The 22,857-nt window shown below is 35.1% G+C and overlaps 1 protein-coding gene across 7 annotated transcripts in view; it reads right to left on the bottom strand.

Annotated features, from left to right (window-relative positions):
* Nt5b (5' nucleotidase B) overlaps positions 1-22,857 on the bottom strand; it is a 580,494-nt gene that overhangs the window by 442,132 nt on the left and 115,505 nt on the right. The window contains exon 2 of one of the 7 annotated variants that reach the window (XM_090391858.1): positions 17,694-17,754. The exons of the other annotated variants lie outside the window; for them this stretch is intronic. Within the exon in view, the coding sequence (XP_090247984.1) occupies positions 17,694-17,713 (20 nt within the window). The 5' untranslated portion in view covers positions 17,714-17,754. The remainder of the gene's footprint in view (positions 1-17,693; positions 17,755-22,857) is intronic. 7 annotated transcript variants of the gene reach the window in all.

The following is a 22,857-nucleotide window of genomic DNA, read 5'->3' as shown; positions in this document are numbered from 1 at the left end:
GATAGCAGAAAAATTATGTCTGCACAAAGTGGAGATGCAGGAGAGAAATAGTGGCAATGGTTTTAAGTTAGTATGGTGTGAGGTGGAGACCGATGGGATATTTAGTCATATGTTGCTATAGGCAATGGAATGTCGAAGGTGGTGATGAAAAAATGTATAAGCAACACTGATTTGTGAACAAAAAAAGGATAATCATTATGGGTGATTTTTAATTATAATATAAACTTGAATCAAGAGACTGGATTTGGTTAAAAAATAAAATGAATTTCTTGAGTTCTTGAGAGTGAACTATCTTAAGTAGCTGTTGGAAGTTTTTCTGCTTGGTTATACTATAAATTAAACATGCCAAGAAATTATATTCTTGGTTTAATCCTTTATCCAAATGTAAGCAAATATAGTTAGCGCCTGAAGTATTTTCATGACAGGGCAACTCGTATATAGAGGGTAATGACTTCACATCACTTACCTTAGTATCCCATAATGCAAAGCACATATCCTTTCGGACATGTATAATGCTATGCATTATGGGAAGGATAACTACCCAGACTGGTTTCAACCTTTATCGAGGTCTCATCTGTGGGAGCCAGATCCAGAGGTGATACCAATGTTGAAGTAATGCAGAAGTCAATATACTTTGGTATCACCTCTGAGTCTGGCTCCCACTAATGAGACCTCAATGGTAAGATGATGTTAATGGTAGAATGATAACTGATGCAAAGGACATAATTGGGGTATTCAGTGAACATTTTATCAACATCTTTCATACTCATCAGTGTGAAATCATAAGAAGCTCAAGTGTAGAGGAAATGGGAGAGGACAGCGCAGGTCCCAAGAAAATATCAGATTTCAAAAAACTGTTCCACATCATAAAGGTGGTTAAGGTATTAGAAAGTTCATTGAAAATTAGAATACAGAAATGGATTGATAACAGCAGTATTCTCTGTGATTGTAGCATAGATTTGTTAAAGGGAAGTCATGCTTTACAAATTTGCTTATGTGCTATAACAAGGTGATGAATGCATTGAACAGGGTAGATGCACATAAAGTAACACACTTAGATTTTGCAAAAGCTTTTGATAGATTGCCAAATGACAAGCTCATAACAAAACTGAAATGGATTGGATAACAGCTTAGTGAGATGGATATGTGACTGGCTAGCAGACACACATCAGTAAGCTGTACAGAGGATGCAGTATCCTGAAAGTAACTAGAGGTGTGTTGCAGGGGATCTGTTTGCCATTGTTGTATATTAATGATATTAGGATGGGTTTAACTTGATGATATACAATGATTTGCAAATGATGAAAAACTCAGGGAGAACAATGAGGAGTCAAGCAGATGTTGTGGCTTGACAGAACTTGAATAGATTGTATGAGTGAGCAGATAAGTGGAACTATCAGTTCAACGTAAGTTTCTGAAATTTTGTAAGCAATAATGGGATGAGAAGTATACATTTTGTGGAGAAATTTCGAAGAAGGTAGAGGAAATGAGAGATCTATGAGTGGTGGTGGGAAAAGAATCTAAAGTTCAGGGTCACTGCAAAAGGTTGTGAAGTCATCAAATTAGATTATGGTAATAATAATTATTATTATGGGCTACTCCATGGTGTCAGACTAATTAATTGAAGGGGCCCTAAACATCATGCCAAGCACTATCCAACATGCAAGTATCTATACTTTGAACCTATTCACAGTCATGTCACCCACAACAGACGCTGGCAACCTATTCCCATCATTTACCACTATCCAAGCAAAAAATCCATTCCTGACATTCCTGCTAACTACACTCTTGCTCAATTTTCAAAGATGGCCCCTAGCTCTCCCACCACAACCAGTCCAGTTCTGAAAATTTTCATCTGTATTAATCTTGTAAAAATCTTTCAGTAATTTGTATGTCTCAATCATATCACCCTTTTTCTGCCTGTCAACCAATTTCTGTAACCCACAAATCTTCAATCTGTCCTCATAAGATTCATTCCATAAACCTGATACCATCTTGGTCACTCACCTCTGGATCTCCTTCACCTCTTCCTCATCCCCAAGAAACCTAGGCTATCAGATCTGCATGCAGTAGTCAAGATGGGGTCTCACCAAGGCTCTATAAAGAGGTATAATAACCTACTTATCTCTGCTTGTCAGGGTGTTCTTCTGTAACCAAGTAATCTGCTGAGCAGCTTTAGTCGCTTTTGCAATATGTCCTCTAAACTTTAATTCCTTGCCCACTAACACCCCCAAAATCCCTGGTTTCACCAATATCCTGGAGTACAGTTCCATCAATGTGGTACACAGCTGATAATCTTTTCACCCCAAGCTTACACTTTGTCACACTATACATCCATTTTCCTTTGCCCAGACTGCCAGTCTATCCAAATCATCCTGCAAAATTTTAACAACATCTGTATTAACTATTGCTCTACCCAATTTTGTAGCATCGGCAAACAACTGAATAATTCCTGTCAGATCCTTTCCTACATTGTTAATGTACAAATTAAATAATAGCGATTCAAGAACAGAGCCATGTGGCATGCCACTAGTCACAGGTCTCTTACTGGACTATACTTTTGAATAAACTACAGTCTCGTATCTCTCCATCGACCACTTCTTATCCACTTCAACTTGATATCCATCCTCATGTTCTATAATTTATTAAATTGAATTCCATGCAGCATCCTGTCAAATTGCTTTGCAAAGACTGGCAGTATCACTGTAAACATGTTACCTTTATACAACTCAGCTGTCAATGTATTATAAAACATGAGCAAGTTACTGAAGCATAACCTGTCCTTCCCAAAACCATGCTGTATATAATACAACATGGTTTGGGGAAGGACAGGTTATGCCTCCCCATATAGTATCCAATTTCTGTCTGTCCATTCCTGTATTTTGTTCTTGACTAACTTCTCCAGTACTTTGACTACAACCTCTGATATGCTGATTGGTTAGTAATTTGCTACATTAATCTTGGAGCCTCCTTTATGCGATAGAACTATTTCAGCCTCATTCCACCCCTCCCAGGACTTTGATTAAACAACATGCTCAAAGGTATACTGCCAATTCCTAACACTTCTTCGTAAAACTCGAGCTGGTATACCATCTAATCCCATAGCTGTATTCACATCAAGGTTCTGTAATATGCTACAAGATGTAACATGTCAAAAATAAAGAGGTTAAAGTTCCATTGTATAAGGGCAAACAACTGAATAGTTCTCATAGATTTTATCACCCAGTTTTCATGGTGATGAGGAGATGTTAGAAAGGATTCATAGAAGATTCATGAAGGTGGTAACTGGTCTTTGCAAACAACTGCTGTTAACAGGGGTTGTTACCAAGTTATGTCTCAATCATATTCCACTTTTTCTCCTATTTCCTAGGTTTTGCAAATCATATTCCCTCGGTCTGTCTTTATACATTACATTAACAGATGTTGTTACCAGGTTAATGCAGAAGAAATTTTTCAGAGGAATGGGAGAGAGTGATAGGACAAGAGGCCATCCATGGAAACTGTATGATTGTGTGAGCAATGGAGTGAGAAGTTTCTTTGCATAGATTTAATTTATTTATTCGTATGGGGGTTGCCCCCCATTCCTCATCCATCGCGTAGGACTTGTTGAACCCTCTTAATAAGGGATTGTATGTATTTATGACTGTAGATCCATGTTCACGAGCTGGTTTGCCTGTTCTGAGGGACGAAAAACCCAAATTTCCATGTGAAAAATCCCTCTACCTCCGTATGAGACTGACTAACTTACCTTTAGTTGAAAGAGACCAGTAAAGGTTCCTTATGTCATGGACAGGAATCAAACCCAGATCTTTCCGACCAAAGGGCTTCGTCTATACCGACTGAGCTACGGAGGCTCTTTGCATTGATAGTAGTTGGCGAGTGGAATGCGTTGCCTGAGAATGTAGTGAATGTGAACACGGTGAATAATTTTAAGGCACAGTTTAATTAGTTTTGTGTGCAATAACAGTATGTACCTCCTGTGATGAGCCTGACTATATTGAAGTCTGACATCATTAACATTTTTATTTACTTTATTTATTGTATTTATATATTGTATGATTTTATATTCATAGTCAATTATGCTTCAACATTAAACAGATGGCCAACAAGTCCATCCAGCATGCCTACATTTAATTAATGCAGGTTCCCTTTGCTAAACTTGAAATATATATCAATAGTTCTATTTTTACTCTAAAATTATTATTATTATTATTAAAACAAGACCTCATGGAGTCAAAGACTCATCTAGGAGGTCCTTTTATCTTACACACACATCTCATCATACCGTGTCTTAAACACATTCAAACTACTTGCAGACACCACGTCTCAGGCAGGGCATTCCAATCACTCACAACTCTGCACGAAAAAAACCTGCCTCTCACTCCCTTACTCACACCCTCCTTATACAGTTTCCAGGGATGACCTCTGGTTCTTCCCTGATCTCCCACTATTCTCTGTAGAACTTCACCACCATTGATCCTATAACAACCCCTTACCAACTTGTAGGTCTCTATCATATCTCCCCTCTTCCTTCTCTCCACGAGACTCTGCAAATTACATCTTTTCAATCTTTCCTCATACTCAACATTCCAGAGGTCAGAAACTACCTTAGTCATTCGCCTTTGGACCCTTTCCAACATCTCTTCATCCTTCTGAAAACCCGGTGACCAAATCTGGGCACAATAGTCCAAGTGTGGCCAAATCAAAGCCTTATACATTGGAACAAATACTACTGAGTTGCATCCTGTGCCTTAATCATGTGAGTTTGGTAATGGCCAAAATTACTTAGGGATGCACCATAAAATATTAAGTTTGCTATATACACTTGTATTGAACATTTGTGTCTTCTTATGTCTTAACTTGCATCATTGTCACTTTTATTATGTATGCAGACCTGAAATGACTTTTATATAATGTAGATGTTTTTCTCCATTTGATCCTATGTGAAAGAGTATCCAAGAGCACAGTCTGCCATTCTCAACTTGTCATATAGATGATCTTGGATATAATTTTTGTGTTCTTCAAGGCAGATGTTGACTAATCTACCAGTCTCTCCAAAGTAGACTCAACTGCAAGCACAGGGAACTTCAAGAGAATGCAGTTGATCTTTAGAAAAATACATGACAGTAGTTAGCTGAATGAAAAGTTTGAAAGTGGCATGGAAATCATATTTGCAGAGAACATTCGTTATTTATTAACATATGAGAATGGTTTTGATGTGATTCTGTGTGTTGAGTGTTGGAAGGACATGGGGGGGGGCAATATTTTATCTGTTTTATATGGGCTATAGCCAGATAAAAAAGCTGTTGTGAAGGTCCCTTAGCTGAGTTTCAAGGGCTGTCATTTTGAACAAATAGCCTTGGCCTGGTGAGTAAGTGTTCTGAGGATATCATATTTGTAGAAAGTATTTTACCTTGGGTATAATAAATGTTAAAGTTACCAAGCTATTTTAAACCTGGTTTTACTCCATTTCCCAAGTAAGCAAACAGACAAACAAGTCAAGTTTGCACCTGCAAGTGTTGCAAGTCTAGCTGATCCTACAGGTAGTGCGAGACCAAGGCAACTCATGGTAAAAGTAGTATAAGCTCTGATCACTAATCTTAATATTTACCCTTAATGCAAAGCACATCTCCTAGTGATCAGAGCTTATACTACTTTTACCATGAGTTGCCTTGGTCTTACACTACCTGTAGGATCAGCTAGACTTGCAACACTTGCAGGTGTGCAAACTTGACTTATTTGTCTGTTTGCTTACTTGGGAAATGGAGTAAAACCAGGTTTAAAATAGCTTGGTAACTTTAACATTTATTATACCCAAGGTAAAATACTTTCTACATTTATATCTCCTCCTGAGAATTTTATTTAATAAAGTTAAAACACCTTATGGTAACTTGTTCTGGTAAAATACTTATGAGCTCTGTATTACTAAAATCTTGGTATTTCTAGCCTGGCTCCCACTGATGAGATCTCAATAAAAGTCGAAACTGGTCTGGGTAGTGGCCCCCTTACCTTTAATACATCTCCTCTAGGAGATGTGTTTTGCATTAAGGGTAAATATTAAGATTAGTGATAAGAGCTTATACTACTTTTACCATGAGTTGCCTTGGCATTGCACTACCTGTAGGATCAACTAAACTTGCAACACTTGCAGGTGCAACCTTAAATTGTTTGTCTGTTTGCTTACTTGGGAAATGGAGTAAAACCAGGTTTAAAATAGCTTGGTAACTTTAAACAAGGATGCCATATTGTTGACAATGGTGATGGTGGTGGCAGTGTGATTGTTTATGTAAATTCCTTTCTGTATGAGTGGGTTTTCTGTAAGTGGAAAATGACAATGAGTGATTAGGAAGTTGTGTCACTAATGTATCTAAAAAAGGTAAGACAATTATTACTTCTTTTTCTATGGTAAAGTTCATTTTAGGATGTTGTTGGCTGTTGAGATGAACCAAAAATGTATCTAATGTCTGGATCATGACAGTGACATCAGCAAGTTGCAGAGGCATATTTGTTTATAATGTTTACTGTCTAGACCAGTGATGGTGAACCTATGACACACATGTCAGCACTGACACACTTGAGGGTTTCAGGTGACACACCATGGATGTTGAAAAATATTGGTATTCTGATGAAAAAACTATGATAAATTGTGTAAGATCGCTCTCAATTAAGGCAAAGATAGGTTTCAGTTCAGTGAAAGAACTTTCTACCAGTACTCAGCAACAGAAAAGTCATTAAATGTAATGTAAGTTTGTAATTTCAGTTTATTAAATTAATTGTATAATATGAATTCATCGATTTTATATCAATGTCCTATTAAATAAATAGCCTATATGATATGTATAAGTCACCATCTATGATTATGTAGTTAAATTTATAATGCATGTATGCAAGTGGCACATTAACAATGCCAATATTTAAAAAAAAAAAAAAAAAAAAAAGATGTTTGACACACCTGGGTAAAAAGGTTCGCCATTACTGGTCTAGACAATTCAGTCACTCGAATGCATGCAAATAGTGATAGATTTTTGCATCTAGACAGATTTAAGTGAATTAACGTAGTGCTGCAGTTTTACAGGTTACAGCTAGATGAAAAAGGGCAAGATTAATATGAGAGTATTACATTAGCACACACACAGACTGGCAGAAATTAAAGAGAACATTGCTGGTAGAGTATCTTCAAGTTGGGACCAGATGGCAATGACATCATTCCAAAAGTATTGTTTTGAGTATGATGTTTTTGTGGATGATGTTTTTGCAATCTGATATTAACCCAAAAATACTCCATCAGCCTTTCTAACAAAAATGCATACCCTACACACTCCCCATAGCCTACCTTCTGGTGAATTAACTACTCTATTTACTGCAAACTGACTTTTACATTAACCATCTCAGAAAATAGGCATCAAAAATCGAGTTCACATTGTCTGTTCTAACCTTCAGGATCTCAAACTAAAAGTTCTTAACATCCAGTATATCATGCTAAAGAACAGCTTCTCGCAATGGAAAATAAAGCAAATTTTTGACTCCTAAAAGCCTGATGTTAGTAACCTAGAGATAGTATGAGGGTTTAATTCCTTATATTTCAGGTATCTCTGAGCAACTCTTGATAATCTTAATATTCCTCAAGAAATACAACCTTGTGCCTACATTTTTAACTCTCCTTCTGGTTGTCCTTCTCTAAAAATAAGCAATTTCCTATTTCCCTTCCAAGCATGTACCAAATTCCCCATGACTGCTGAATCTTCTATTTTGGACAAACTGGGTGCTCTGCAGGGAAAAAAAAAATTAAAACAACACCAATCATATATCATCTATAAGAAATCTCATTTTAGCACAACATGGAATTGACTATAATCACAGAATCTTCTGACAGCTCACATACTTCGACAGTGCCACTTCAAATTTGAATGATTTTTCATGGAGTGCTAAAACTTTACTATATTATCCAAATTTATATAAGAATGATTATCTCTTCATGATCAATGTTTTTTTCGACCACTAAATACTTGAATAAGATAAACACCCTGGAGTTTACAATATTTCTTGTTCTTGTTGGCTGAATTACATCGGACAGACTTCAAGAAGTCTAGAAATAAGACAAAAAGAGCACACTGGAGATGCAAACAACAACAGAGAGGACAGTTCTGGTTTAGCACTCCATTTCTCCAACACTAACCCTGATATTGAATGAGATAAAAGTACAATACCATACATAGAAGATGACTACAGCTCCTGCAACATAAAAGAAGCCACAGTAGTAATCTGCTCACAAGGAGCCCTGAACAGAAACCAAGGGATGATCCTCTGTGATATCTGGAAATCACTCATAAGATCTCCCCACACATCAGAATTTAATTTTGCAGCTAATTATAGGATGCACCTGCTTAACAATGACTGTCCAAGTGCTAGCATCCACACTCTACATATTTGTATTATGTAACGGTTCCTACGATTTTGATATTTTTCATTTTTTAGTTATGTATTGATTGGTAATCTAAGTTCATTTGATTTAAGCTGTTATATGTATATTCATCTAACCCAGAAGAAGCCACCAGTTAACATGCCGAAACTAGTCAGTTACTAGTTGTATCAAATTTCTGATCAATTAAAACAATTTTCAGTTATCTAATTCAAATGATTATCTCTTTCTAAAAATTTAGGAAATTTTCATTTGATAATTATCAGTCAGTAATAGTTTGTTTGTTTTTTTGTCACTCATACATTATTACAGCCCACCTATAATTTGTTGTCTATTATACCTCAGTGTTTTTTTTTTTTAAATCCACTGTTATTGTTTTACCTTGCTTGAAATGGCTTAACATTGAGGATAATCAGTTAAGACCTTTATTAAGGTGTGTACATTGAAAGTGGGTAATTTAGTAGATTAATAAGAGGATGCATTTACTAAGAGGAAAGCTGTGCATTATTCATTCTGTATAAGTTACACTTAGATGCAGTTGAAAAATATTTAATTGGGATACAGATTAATTGCAGATATTTTGATTCATATATCATGGATCATTGTCAGTGTAATACAGTTGAAAATCAAAAAATTAAACAACAACAATGAAGATATATGGAGAATGGAATCTCCCCTTATATGTAGTTACAACAACGTACGAAATTCCAACCTCAACTTCGAAGAGACAGCATGGTCATAAACCTATCGTCTGAAATACTCACTGAAGAAGCCAAGAACACTCTCAGTCTAGGGCATAACTTTGCCATCACACCCAAACAAATTCCAAAATTAGAAATCATGATGAAGGTAGAACGGGGCATCTACGATCTTCTGCCAGCAATGGCCAATAATGTGCGTTTAGATATAGCAAGTATTCTAAGGAAGGCTAAACCACCAAAAAGCAATATACCATGTAATAAAATAACTGCTTTAAAAAAGTTATATAAGAATAAAAATATTATTATTACAAAAGACGATAAAGGAAATACAACAGTTATCATGGATCAAAAAGATTATAACAGAAAAATGCAAGATCTCCTATGTGACAGTTCCATGTACCAAATTATAGATCGAGACTCCCCCATTATGTCTCAAAGGAAAAAGTCCGAAAATTACTGAAAAAAGTGACTTCCTGGTCCAAAGAAATCATCAAAAAAAAATAAAATAAATAAAACCAGTTCATGTTAAACCACCCCCCGTATGTATGGATTACCAAAAATCCACAAACCTAATATCCCCTTATGCCCCATAGTTGATAGCATAGATAGTCCCATATATAAACTGGCCCAACAGTTAGCCAAGTCGCTTGCTCCCCCTTACAGCAATTCCTCTACTTTTGTAAAAAAAATTCAGTCTATTTCAAAACACTAGTTAAAAATCATATCCTAAAAAATTCAGACATAATGGTCAGTTTTGATGTCACCTCTTTATTTAGTACCACTCATAGATACTCTTGATTTTGATCAAGTCTAAATTTTCCCCCGATATTTTTGAATTATTCAAATTTTCTATGTATGCAGGTTTACATGGGGAGGAAAAATCTACAAACAGATTAATGGTACTGCTATGGGTACTCCCCCCCCCCCTTTAGCAAAGGTTTACATGGAACACTTTCAAAACAAAGTACTTACCACAGCTACATACAAACCACTAATGTGGTTACTATGTAGATGATGTGTTTGCCATTTGGCCCCATGGATAAGAAACTTTGGATGCATTTGTCACCTACCTAAACAGCCAACACCCCAAAATCCACTTCACAGTAGAAAAATAATCTAATAACTGTTTACCATTTACAGAAGGCCAACATACACAGGTAGATCTCTATTCCCTATGTTAGAGGTACATCAGAAAAGACAGCCAAAGTACTGATGAAACATGGCCTTGCATCACTTTCACATCTCATGTCAAACTAGCAACCCTGATCCACTCGCCTAAGGATAAACTTCACCCTTTACACACCCAGGAGTGTATGAAGTTCCCTGTGACTATGATTTGGCCTACTATGGGCAAACAGGAAGATTAACATCTGCCTGGAAGAACATAAAAAAAATGCATTCACTGCTATTACTATGGCAAGTCAGGACTAGCAGACGACGCTTTGGACACTCCTTCACACAGGATTAGATGGAAGAAAACGAATGTGCTATTTAGGAGTCGTTACAGATCAGAAAGATTATTTTTTGAGTCAACAATGTCTTTGAAGAATTCTCCTAACCTGAACAAATATGGTCGCATTAATTTGCCAAAAATTTGGGAGACTGTCATCTTATGAGCAACTCCCAACATAGCTGTAATGTTTTTTTTTTTTACATTAGAGGGTGCCGAAATAGGACTTTAGATCTTTTGTCCATTGCAATTGTATTGTTTCACTTATTCACTTACACAAGTGTGTTGTGCTTTGATGATGCTGATTTGAAATTCATTGAAATATAAGCAGTTAATAAAACATCTTTTGATAAAATTGTTTCTTGTTGTTAATACCATTAAAAATAAGTCATGAAAAACTTATATAATTAAACAGTCAAGTTCTTAATAATTTCCTAGATTTTTGGCATGGAGAGTACATGATTAAGGTTGAGATTTGGGAAGATTATTATTAAGATCTATTACTGTTTAATTATAAAAGTTTTTATTAAATGTAGACATATGGATTTTTTTTAAATCACTCACACACACTTCATAACTGATCCCAGTACTATTGGCTGTTCCACAACTACTATAAGGAGAGCGGCCATATACCTTCACAGTTTTTTAATTTTCAACTGTATCACATTGACGATCTATGATACATGAATCGAAATATCTATAATTAATCTATCTTTCACTCATGTCTATGTGTAACTATGCAGAATAATATGAAGATGATTACATGTAGAGCAGAGGAGTAGAATGAAAAGTCATCTCCGGAAGTTTTCACATGTGATAAACAAGGAAATGAGGAGATTTTTTTTTTTTTTGAGTGACAGAAAATGGAACAAAAACTTTATTATAAAGACTAATAGAAAATGGAATGCACTGCCAAAGTGCTATGAATGCTTAGAGTGTGAATAAAGATAATGTACAATATGATATACAGCTGGTTAAGTGAAACCTCCAACAATGAAGCTATTGAGTGCATGGAAATCTGCTGTTGTTAATAATAATAATAAAGGATTTAACATTATCTGAGTTGGTAGTTTACATGGGAACATTATATTGAAGTTATAAATGATTAACAAAGATTAATATTTCAAACAGTAAACTTAAAACATCAAATCAGAGAAAGAATACTTATCAAACTTTTCCTTCACAATATTGTAAAAATTACCAAAAACTAGAAATGTCTATTATTCTGAAGAAAGCAAGTGAAGAAACTTCAACTTGAATTTGCGCTTATTATTACTTAAATCAACAAGGACTTTCTGATTGAATACAGATAAATTTACTTTTAAGGCAAACTTGGAAATGGCAGAATGTGGTCTACTTTACCCTTATATTGCCAATTTCTTAATTAGAATATTATTTTTACTTTTCATTAGAATGAGTCTTAAAGGTTTCAACCAAATGACCATCTAAGAAAATAATTCGATTCAGAAGCACAAACAACACTTTTAATGCAAAAAGTGTTGTTTGTGCATTAAAAGTGTGCATTAAAGTTTGCATTAAAAGTGTTGCAGCTTATGTCATGTTTACTCTCAGTTTATTATTATTGTTTTTAATATCAATTCCACCCACTCACAAAATAATTTAAACCTATAGCAAATTTAGCAATGGGGGGAAGGGGGTTGTAAAATCTGTTTTAGAGGATGAATTATCATTGTCATCAGACCACCATGAAATCAAAGGCCTATTGTGGGAAGTCCCTCTGTCACACTCATACCTCATCATAACATGCCTTAAATACACTCACATTCTTTTCAGTCACAACACCCACAGGCAATGCATTTCAATTACTCTCCACTCTCCATGCAAAATATCTACTTCTCACTCCCTTGTTCACACTCTTCTTATACATGTTCCAGAGATGACTTCTTGTTCTTCTGCAATCAATGAAAGACCTCTTTCACATTAATCTGATTAAAAAAAAACAAAACCTATCAACTTGTCTGCATCATATCTCTCCTCCCATTCACCAAACTCTGCAAATTTTGCATTTTCTAAATCACCTGAGACCAGGAACCACCTAAGTCAATCATTTCTGACCCCTTTCTATTATCTCTTCATACTGTTGAAAACAAGATGACCAAATTGTGTGTGTGCACATGCATGCAAGCAGTCGTCTATATATTCCATTGTAAGGAACCTTGATTACACACTGTAAAGGCCTAATCAAGCCAAATACAATCAAGTCAAAACATCCTCACTTCTAAAAAGTCAGTGTCCTCCACATTATTGCCAGCATCCATTGTACTATCCTTATAGTTTAAGCAATATAACCTCTAAATTTCAGGTCCTTATTCACAATCATGACAGATCTCATATTTCCTCCACCCTCCTCCAATATAAACTCACCAACTGTATACTCTGCATCCCATCCTTTTTTCCCTAGAGTTTAGACCCCCTTGAAGTTTTGCAACACTGAACTGGTAACCTCACTCCCATGCTTAATCATTCATGCAAGTCTTCTTGTAAATCCACAACATCTGCTCTACCTCATATTTTTTCCAACTTTGCATCAACTACAAGCAAATGAATATCTCCATTCAAACCTTCCTGAATATCATTAACATGTGATATACACAGCAATCAACCTACAACAGAACCTTGAGGCACACCACTAGCAGCAACTTTCCTCTTTCAAGATATTGCTCACCCATACTCCATCTGCCGATATCAACCAAATAGCAATCTCCAATCCAACACTCTTTTATCCAATCCCATCTGTTGCAATTTAACTATCGAATTATCATGACAAGCTATCAAAAGCCTTTAGAAAATCTAAGTATACCACTGTGCATGCCTCTCCATTGTCCAATGCACCTGTTGTAATAATTAAACAGATTATTAAAACGTGGCCTTTCTTTAGTGAACCCACGATGTCCATCAAAAAGAATGATACTGTTGTCAACCCAATTCTGGATCTTGGTCCTCACTAACTTCTTCAACACTTTAACCATAACTGACAAATGAATTGGTCTATAACAAATTGAAGCTTAGCTCTTGTCACATTCCTTATGAAACAGTACAATCTTGCCTTCCTTCCACTAATCCAGAACTTAGTCCAATATAAGACTCATATTAAGCAAATACGTCAAGACAAATGTCAACTCACTGGCACATTCCCTTGTAACATGCAATGATATATCATCAAGTTTACTCAATTCCCAATACTCCTCCTGCTCATGAACAGTCAGTCCCTCTGTTTCCACTGCACTCAAAACTCTGCATGATGTCACAATCACAGGGATGAAATACCTTTATAAACTGCTCATTTAATATCTCAACTATATCATGCATAGAAATTATCATTTTACCACTTTTTCCAGCCAGTATTATAATTCCATAATCATTCTAGTTTCCACTGGCCACATATTGAACTCCCTAGAATATTTTGGCTTTAATACGTAGCTAACCATTGCTCATACTGCACTTTTACTATTCATTCCAAATGAGTAGACTTCCTTGCCTGTTCTTTGTACTCCTCATGCAACTGATCATAACCACTAATCTGATGCAGCCTCCAAAATGCTTTCTTCCTCCAGATTGCATGCTTAGTTTCTTCATTTATCCATTTCCATGCCAATTTTATTTAACCTTCTGAACCTGGAATACATTTAGACACTGCTTCTGCTAGATAGTTCTTGAATAGCAACCAAGCAGCAATGATCTCCTGTTCACCAACCCCTCATTCCATGCTACAGTTGCAAGCAATCTCCTGAGCATTTCATAATCACCAGTCTCATAGTTCCACATGTTCCCTTTCCTCATGAAAGTTGTCATATATCGTCTCCTCACAAAGTCCTTATATAGCTGGCAACCACCCAGGCAATCATTTCATGATCATTCTCACCACTAATGAAGGGAGATTCAACACCACATTTATAGTGACATTTTCTAACAAGATGATCAAATCCAAAACCTTTGATCCTCGTGTTCTGTTACATAATGCCTAAGGTAGTTGTCCCTCAAAAATTCAAGAAATTCATTTTCTTTTATTCCGGATGCTATCTTGTCATCCCAACATATAAACACACATATAATTAAAATCACCCATAATGATCATCTTTTTTCTATCTGATTATACATTTCACTATCCTCCACATTCTAGTCTACAGCAACATCCAACTAAATTCATTATATCCACCTCTACATCACATACTACTTCAAAGCCACTGCCACTATTTATCCCATGTAGCCCTACCTTTATGAGCACATCTCTTTTTTTTTATCATCAACAACACTCCACCTCCATTTTTGCCTTTTCTATCTTCCTGAAAGCATCATATCTCTCCATGGTATCTTTTCAAACCACATCAAGCCAGCAATAAGAAGTATAGTAATGGGCTTGAATCAGACAAAGGTCAGTGCACTGCTTAAAGGTATTAAAAAAATTCATTTCAGAGCGTGATTTGAAAACTGTTGCTTAAGAAAAACAGAGATGCTATCCACTTACTTTCCATCTTCCAAACTGGCAGATGGAAATCAAAATAATTATTTTGAAGAACAAGCCTGGAAAACTTCAGCTCGGAAATTATAAGCATTTGGTCATGAAGAATAAAATCTACTGGATTTTTACATTAAGAAATTTTATATATCTTATGGATTTTTACTCAACAAGCAATAGCAAATAAACATTCACATTAAAGAAGTAGTTGCAGAGACTGTTCCCTTTAAAAACTGTCCCCCCCCCCTTCCTTTTACAATGACTTACTATATTTTTTACTACTACAAATGTAGTGGTAAATAATATAGTAAGTTGTTAAAGGAAGTATCATTAGTAGCCCGTTAGAGAAAGTATCAGGTTTTTATTAAGCTTTAAAGGTTTCAGTGACCTGACAGCTGTTTTGAGATCACTGGACCTATTATAAGAGGATAAATAAAACTTGGAACATCTTATGGTTTCTCAACACATATTCATTTATTTGCCTTTGCTTAGTTAAGAAATATAAATTTCTACTGTTAGTGATTAATATACCAGAAAAATTTAAATAATATGCTTATTTCATATTTTATAAGAAAAATAAAATAAAAAGAATGGCAGAAAAGTATTATATTTTTTGCTTTTAATAATATTTAAAAAATGTATTTTATATATATATACACACACACATGCAAACACACATGTGTGTGTGTGTGTATATATGCATGTATAGATATATGCACATACACACACACACACACAGGGTGTTTCAGGAGGAATAGTAAATGTTTTGGTCAGTGGCAGTATTGATTATTTTGAATAAAAAAGTTCTAATGAACATGTGTCCAATTGTCAATGGATGTTGGAGATACAGCTATTTGAAACTGGCATATACAGCCCCAATGCAAGTGGAGCTCTCTGTAGATCAGGTGACCAGCACAGCTCTCTGAATCAGATGTGACCAAGAAGCAGTTATAACCTGATGCAATTTCGTGTTAGAAGTGTTAAGAATGTCACAAATCTTTACACACATGCTGAATATTATGCTCGTTTACAGTTTTTGTAATGGAAGCGCTCTTGCTGCTTGTAGGGAATACTGTTGATGGGTTCCTAACTGCAGAGTACCATATTCAAGAGTGTTTACACTAGTAAACACTCTTGACATTACAATAAACTGTGTGAGACTGGTACTGTTCCCAGCAGTCATATTTCTTCTGAATGAGGAAATGAACAAAATGTGGATGAAGTAAAACCCATTCTTCAGTTCTACTACAAGCACACGGAGAATTTCTGTATGTATTGGTGTCCATCCACAGACAAGAGTAAGGCGAACGTTACGTGGGCAAGATTTGTATGTATTTCACATACAGTGGGTGCAACACTTTCTCCCAGGAGATGAAGGCAGTCAATTGGAATTCTGTCGATAGGTAAATGCTAATTGTCAATTAATCCCATTAAACTGTTCAAGGCATTATCAACAATAACTGGTATCAGTGGTCTAACAACATAACTGGTATCGGTGGTCTAATAAAAACTAACACACCACTGTAGAAACAAATTTGTAACATCGCTTCTCTGTAAACATGTGGTGCAGTATGATCAACAATCACCTGATTTGGCCTGTTGTGTTACCAAATCATCTCATAGGACTCATTTATTTATAATTTCTGCAAAACGAGCTTCCACTACTATTGGAGGATATTCCCTTGGTTACAATGACTGGTATGTTCTTTTAGCACAACAGAGATCCTGACCATTATAGCCATCAGGTGACGATATCTAAATTGAACTTTCTCTGAATGATAGATCAGTCATGGTGGTCCTGTTCATTAACCACCAAGGTCTCCAAGACCTCAATCCCTTACATTTTGTTTTGTGGGGATGGATGAAAAGTTAAGTGCATAAAGAAAAGGTGAATACAAGAGATGAATTTATCACTGGCATTATGGATAATGCCACTCTCATAAAAGAATGTCAAGAGGACCTCAGACAACACTTACTATTACCACAAGTGTTGCAAAGTGCATTGAGGTTGGCAGTGGAATTTTCAAACATTTATTATGAACTGTAAATTATAGTATTTGACAATTATTTGTGTTTTGTATCATTCAAACAGTCAATAAATACAAACAATAAGTCACTTATTGTTCTTTAATACCTCTCATAATAGATTTTTACATACCAGTTTCAAACGGCTATATCTCTGCATTCACTGGCAATTGGGCACGTTTATATCAACTCACTCATATTTTTCCTCAGAATAATTGATACTACCACTTACCAAAATATTTACTATTCCTCCTGAAAAACCCTGTGTGTGTGTGTGTGTGTGTGTGTACACACACACACACACACACACGTGTGTGTGTGTGTATATATGCATATATATATATATATATATATAGATGCAAACACACGTGTGCACGTGTATACATATATATACACACACACACATGCACACACACAGTCATACACATGCATGTATACATGCATATTTCTTTGAATACATGCATAAAAAAAAGATTAACAGGTTTCAGGATATATCAGCCACTGCTAGCAAATTGGTGAGTAGCAAGCTTCAGGTTTATATGTGGATGCAAATCTCATAGCTGCAGCAAATAAAGCAACTATAACTACAGAGAAAATAATGGAGTTCTAATTGGAACTCACCGAGGATAATGAGAAGTCATTGTTCAGAATCATACTTCAACTTACTGTAACCATTCAGTATCTATACAAGACAGGTGCAAAGAAGAATAAAATATGTTATCAGTTACAAAATGATTTACCTGTACTGTATTCATATCTCATTAGGCAAAATAGTTTCAACCAGTTACTCCCCACACCCACTAACTTATTATAAACAACTTAACCCTTGAGTATTATTGTTTTGTGAAATCAATGTTAACAACCTTAAAAAATATTGAAGACTTATTTAAAATTTTAAAATATGCACATAATACCTACAGATTAAGAAAGTTAAAAGACATAAGAAAGAAATATACAAAAAAAAAAAAAAAATGTCCCAATCATGTTTTATTTTGCACATATAAAGGTGCTTTAAGCTAACAGTGAAGGAAAAATTTAGGTGAAATCCAAAAAGAAACAAATAAAGACTTGGCAGATTGAAAAAACAGCAGATGAAGAAAATCTATAGGGCACAAAGAATTTTCAAATGTGGACACTTTCTTCCTTAAGTTTAAGCATCTTCTGCTAATGATTGGCACAATCCTTCTTCCAACATAAATAACTCTTCATTACTTATATACCCTATAAACTTTTCTATGCATAAACAATTTTACCCTTTATTATTATCATCAGACCTTCATGGAGTCAGAAGACTCATTACATGAAGTCTCACTCTCACATGTGCAGCACATCATACCTTGAACTAAATGCATTCACTGTTTCTGCACTCGCCACACTTTCAGACAATGAGTTCCAACTACTCATGCAAAAAATCTACTCCTCACACCCTTCTTATACAACAGTGGTGTTCAACCTTTTTTACTACACGAGCTACTTTTCCATAAAAAGTTATTCGGCGATCTATCACTTATATAGATCACGTTCCCCCAACCTGATATCTGATTATGCACAAATAAACAACTAAAAAAAATATACAACTAAAAACTTTATTTGTGTATTTAAAAATTTATTTATCAATTTTAATTATTTTAATACAACAACAAAAAAAAATATATATATATTGGAATAAAATATTTATTTCTCTATTTTGGAAAACCAAAGTTAGAAAAAACAACAGATTGATTTCAAACTCACAAGTTACAGGAAATGCTGGTTGATTAAAAAAAAAAAAAAAAGTAAATGTGAAATTTGGCATTGTTTGGTCCTCGCAATATTTTCATAGTCAAGTTGATATGAAGAATTGGCCAATCGCAGACAATCATCCAAATGATCATTTGTAATTTGGTTTCTTAATCGATTTTTTATGACGGTCATATTTGAAAAATGCGGATTCTGACAAGTATGTCGATCCAAAACACGACAGAATTTTTCGCACAATATCAGTTAATATTGGGAATTTTTCATGTGCATACTTCCAAATGACTTCATTGTTTATTGATTTTAAATGTAAACTATTCTGAATGTTTATTATCTCAAGTTCTACTTCAGCTTGGTTTATATCAAAAGCCCGCTAATTTTATTTGAAATTTCTGTGATGTTCAAGTTTGCTTGAAATGGATGATTGATAAAAGATACAATCATTTCAGTTTTATTAAAATCTTTAAATCTTGAATTTATTTCTTCCTCAACTAATTCTATTTCACAAATAAATTCTTGTAAATCATAGCGAAGCATTTCTTGATTTTGTTCAAAAAATTTTAATAAATATGGGAGATGTCTAAATTCGCGGTCATTTATATTTTTCTTTAATAAAAGTAAGTATTGTTGGAAAGTTTTTATTGAACATGTCAATTAAATTTTTACCTCTACCTTGTAACTCTAAATTTAAATTGCTTAATTTCGTACAGAAATCTACTAAAAATGATAAGTGTAACAACCATCTTTTATCACTCAAATGTGGATAAATATCTCCTTTTTCATCAAGAAAATTTTTTATATCGTTAATTAATAACTTTAGAAATATCTTTCTAAAAATTGACTTCTGCTGAGCCAGCGAACATTATTGTACAACAGAAGTTCCCTATCATCATCTGCCTGTAATTTAAATAACTGCCATTGCAGGGCTTTTGCTCGAACAGAATTTACAATTTTAAATGTAATATCCAAAACATCTTTTGTGTTTAATCTTACTACACAGTACTTGTTGGTGAATAATACAGTGGTACATTAAAAAATCTGGATATTGTCATCATTTTTACATAATGAAATGAAGCCTGATTTATTACCTATCATTGCAGGAGCACCATCAGTAGTAATAGATACAAGTTTAAAAAGCGGAAGTTTGTATTGCTTCACAAATTCATCAAATACCGAAATAATGTCTTCTCCACTAGTCCTTCCCAATAATGATATAATTTTCAAAAGTTCTTCTTTACTTGAATAATCTTGAAATACCATGCGATTAAATACCATTAACTGAGCAATATCAGTGAAGTCGTTTGATTCATCAAATTGTAATGAAAACGCAACACACTGGTGAATGTCTGACATTAACCTGGCCTGGAAACTTTTCTCTGGCAATTGGAAATCTTCCTTTCGGCAATTTGAAACCTTGTCTGTGGCCTAGAAGTAGTCTCTCTCTCTCTCTCTAGCGATGTCTCGAACTGAGAAGCTCCTTTCTGGAAGCGGGAAACTCCTCTCTCAAGCAACGTGGATCCGGGCAGTCTCTCTGATGGCGACTCTGGACCGGGCAGCCTCCTCTCTGACAGCAATTCTGGAACAGGGACCCCCTTCTGCTTGCTTCCATTCTTTTTATTAGGCTTCCTCTGAGACCTCGCATGAAGTTTAGCAACCCCCAAAGAATCGGTATGAGTCTTTCATCTTAAGTTTCAAGTTCGGCATGCTTTTTGTTCCTCCGCTTTCTTCTGATTGTAAGTTGCCGGCCATCGGAAAGTTTGTTTGAACTCTTTCTGACTGACTTCGGAGATGTTTACACTTAGAGCCTGCAAGCCTTTCTCATTACATACAAGTTTCAATAACAATCTTTCTAATGCTGCTATGTACTTTGGCAACAAAAATATTGCCTTTGTTTTTAACACTCTAACATATTCTTATTAAAGCAGTATATACAGTTAGCTTCAAAAGAGTTATTTACAAAAACATCTAATACAAACTATACCGAGACAAACAAAGTTTGTTTTTTTACAATATTCACATGGGACTTAACCTAAGTAAAAAATCAATGTAATGTGCTTTGGAATATTTAATATTTAAGCTACAATCGAGTTTTTACACTTTGCTTATAATCGTATTCACTCGGCTCACTGTTTGACTTCCACTGATCCAAATTAATTCATTTACCCAGACTTATAAGAAAATTTCTGATTTGACAATTTTAATGAAGAATAAATAAACAATAACAATACACTTAAAGCGCATTAAAAATAATACAAAATAATGATAAATAAAATATTATGTTTCGAGTTTTAATTAAGTTTGTAAGTAAGGAGGAATACACAAGAGATCGACCAAAAATTGCTACGCGATCGACCGGTTGATTACGATCAACAGGTTGAACACCCCTGTCATACAGCTTCCAGGAATAGTGTCCTGTTCTCTCCACTCCTCTTCCTTCTCTACTAGGCTCTACAATTTGCATTCTCTCAATCTATCCACATACTCCACATTCAAGAGATCAGAAACTGATTTAGTCAAACATCTCTGAACCCACTCTAACAGCTCATCTTTTTGAAAACAAGGTGGCCAAATCTGTGCACATTAAAACATATGTGGTCATCAAAGTGCCCTACAATGAACTCATAACATCCTTACTTCTACATGTCAGCATTAAATATATTTGCCATTGTTAAATATACGTGTTTATTTTTATATATGTTATTTACTTTAATTACTTTTACTTATTTTCTTTGAATAACTCTTACTTAATTCTTTTCTCAAATCTCTCTAGCTTAGTTTCGTCTAAATAATATGCTCTGTTTCTATCTGTCTTAAGATTCACTCAGGGCTGTTAATCACTCTTGAGAATGGTGCACATGGTTTTTGAAGACAAAGGGGTTACTACTGGACAATGCCGATCCCCTTTGTTTCCATACTGGTTCTGATTCCTTATTCGGATTCAGGGAAAATTTCTATTATACTGTTCCACCCTGAATCCTAGATTATTGAACAGCACAAAATCAAGGAACCAGAACTCAGTTTAGTACACTATCTTAAATCACTTAAGCTTATTTTGCAGTCGTAGCCTCCCTAGCAATTTATCTCCTGCTGTGGTTCGAATTTTATGAGAAGGCAATAGAAATATAAAAATCAGGCAAGTCACTAGTTAAACTTAAAGAAAAGAACATTTAATTTCAATTCAGACATTTACACATTATAAATAGACACTGACATATAATTTCACTAATATCAAAGAATGAATATAATAATCAAAACCTTCTAAGTTTCTCATAGCATGCAACACACATCAATTCAAGTATGCAATTTTATCTATGAACAGCCATGCACTTTTATACTTTTTTACTTCAAGGCTAAGGCTAATCAAATCACAAAGTAACCTCCACGTGCTTCTGCACTAATTCCTTCAAATTTTCATATATTATCACTACTTCAAAATCTAACCATCTCTAAAGTCCTTAGCATAATTAATAACCTCAAAAAAACTCAATGTCCTTCCTAAATTTACAAGCTTTCTCCCGTAACACAGTTACTTAACAAAACATAGGGTTTATATTACCATTTGCTGGGGGATTATTCTTGGCAATCTCATTCATCACGACTGTACTTTCTCTTCTTGATTCCTGGCTCATTCTATATTATCTGTAGTGTCCCACTGGTGGTCCGGACAGGACATATCTCCACCGCCGAAAGTAATTGCCAGTTGTTTTCTCGTCAACTGGTTCAACATGGCTTAACTATTTCCTGGGGAATCAGAAACTACCTTCTGCTAGACTAAACATTGACCAGCAAGCTTTCATGAACATCACGGCATGCTCCTTCAGGCTTTGTCTCGATGACCTCGTCGAAGCATGGGGCGAGAAGGTGCTACAAGGAGGTTCCAGAACCAAAGGAAAAAAGCCTTCTCTTAGGCGCTGCTACCATTTTTAAATTGTGCACCATCCTTTCTATGTCATCGCTTTTACCCTCCCCTTTGTCTGAGTCACCCTACATTTCCCAGTATGTAGCGCCACACTCTCCCCTAGCGTGCTCTTCGATGTGAATGTGGAAG

This window comes from Typopeltis vanoorti, chromosome 4 (genome assembly GCF_054136105.1).
Source record: "Typopeltis vanoorti isolate ZY-2024b chromosome 4, IOZ_Tvanoo_1.0, whole genome shotgun sequence".
NCBI classification, from domain to species: domain Eukaryota; kingdom Metazoa; phylum Arthropoda; class Arachnida; order Uropygi; family Thelyphonidae; genus Typopeltis; species Typopeltis vanoorti.
This window is presented reverse-complemented; position numbering and strand designations above follow the sequence as displayed.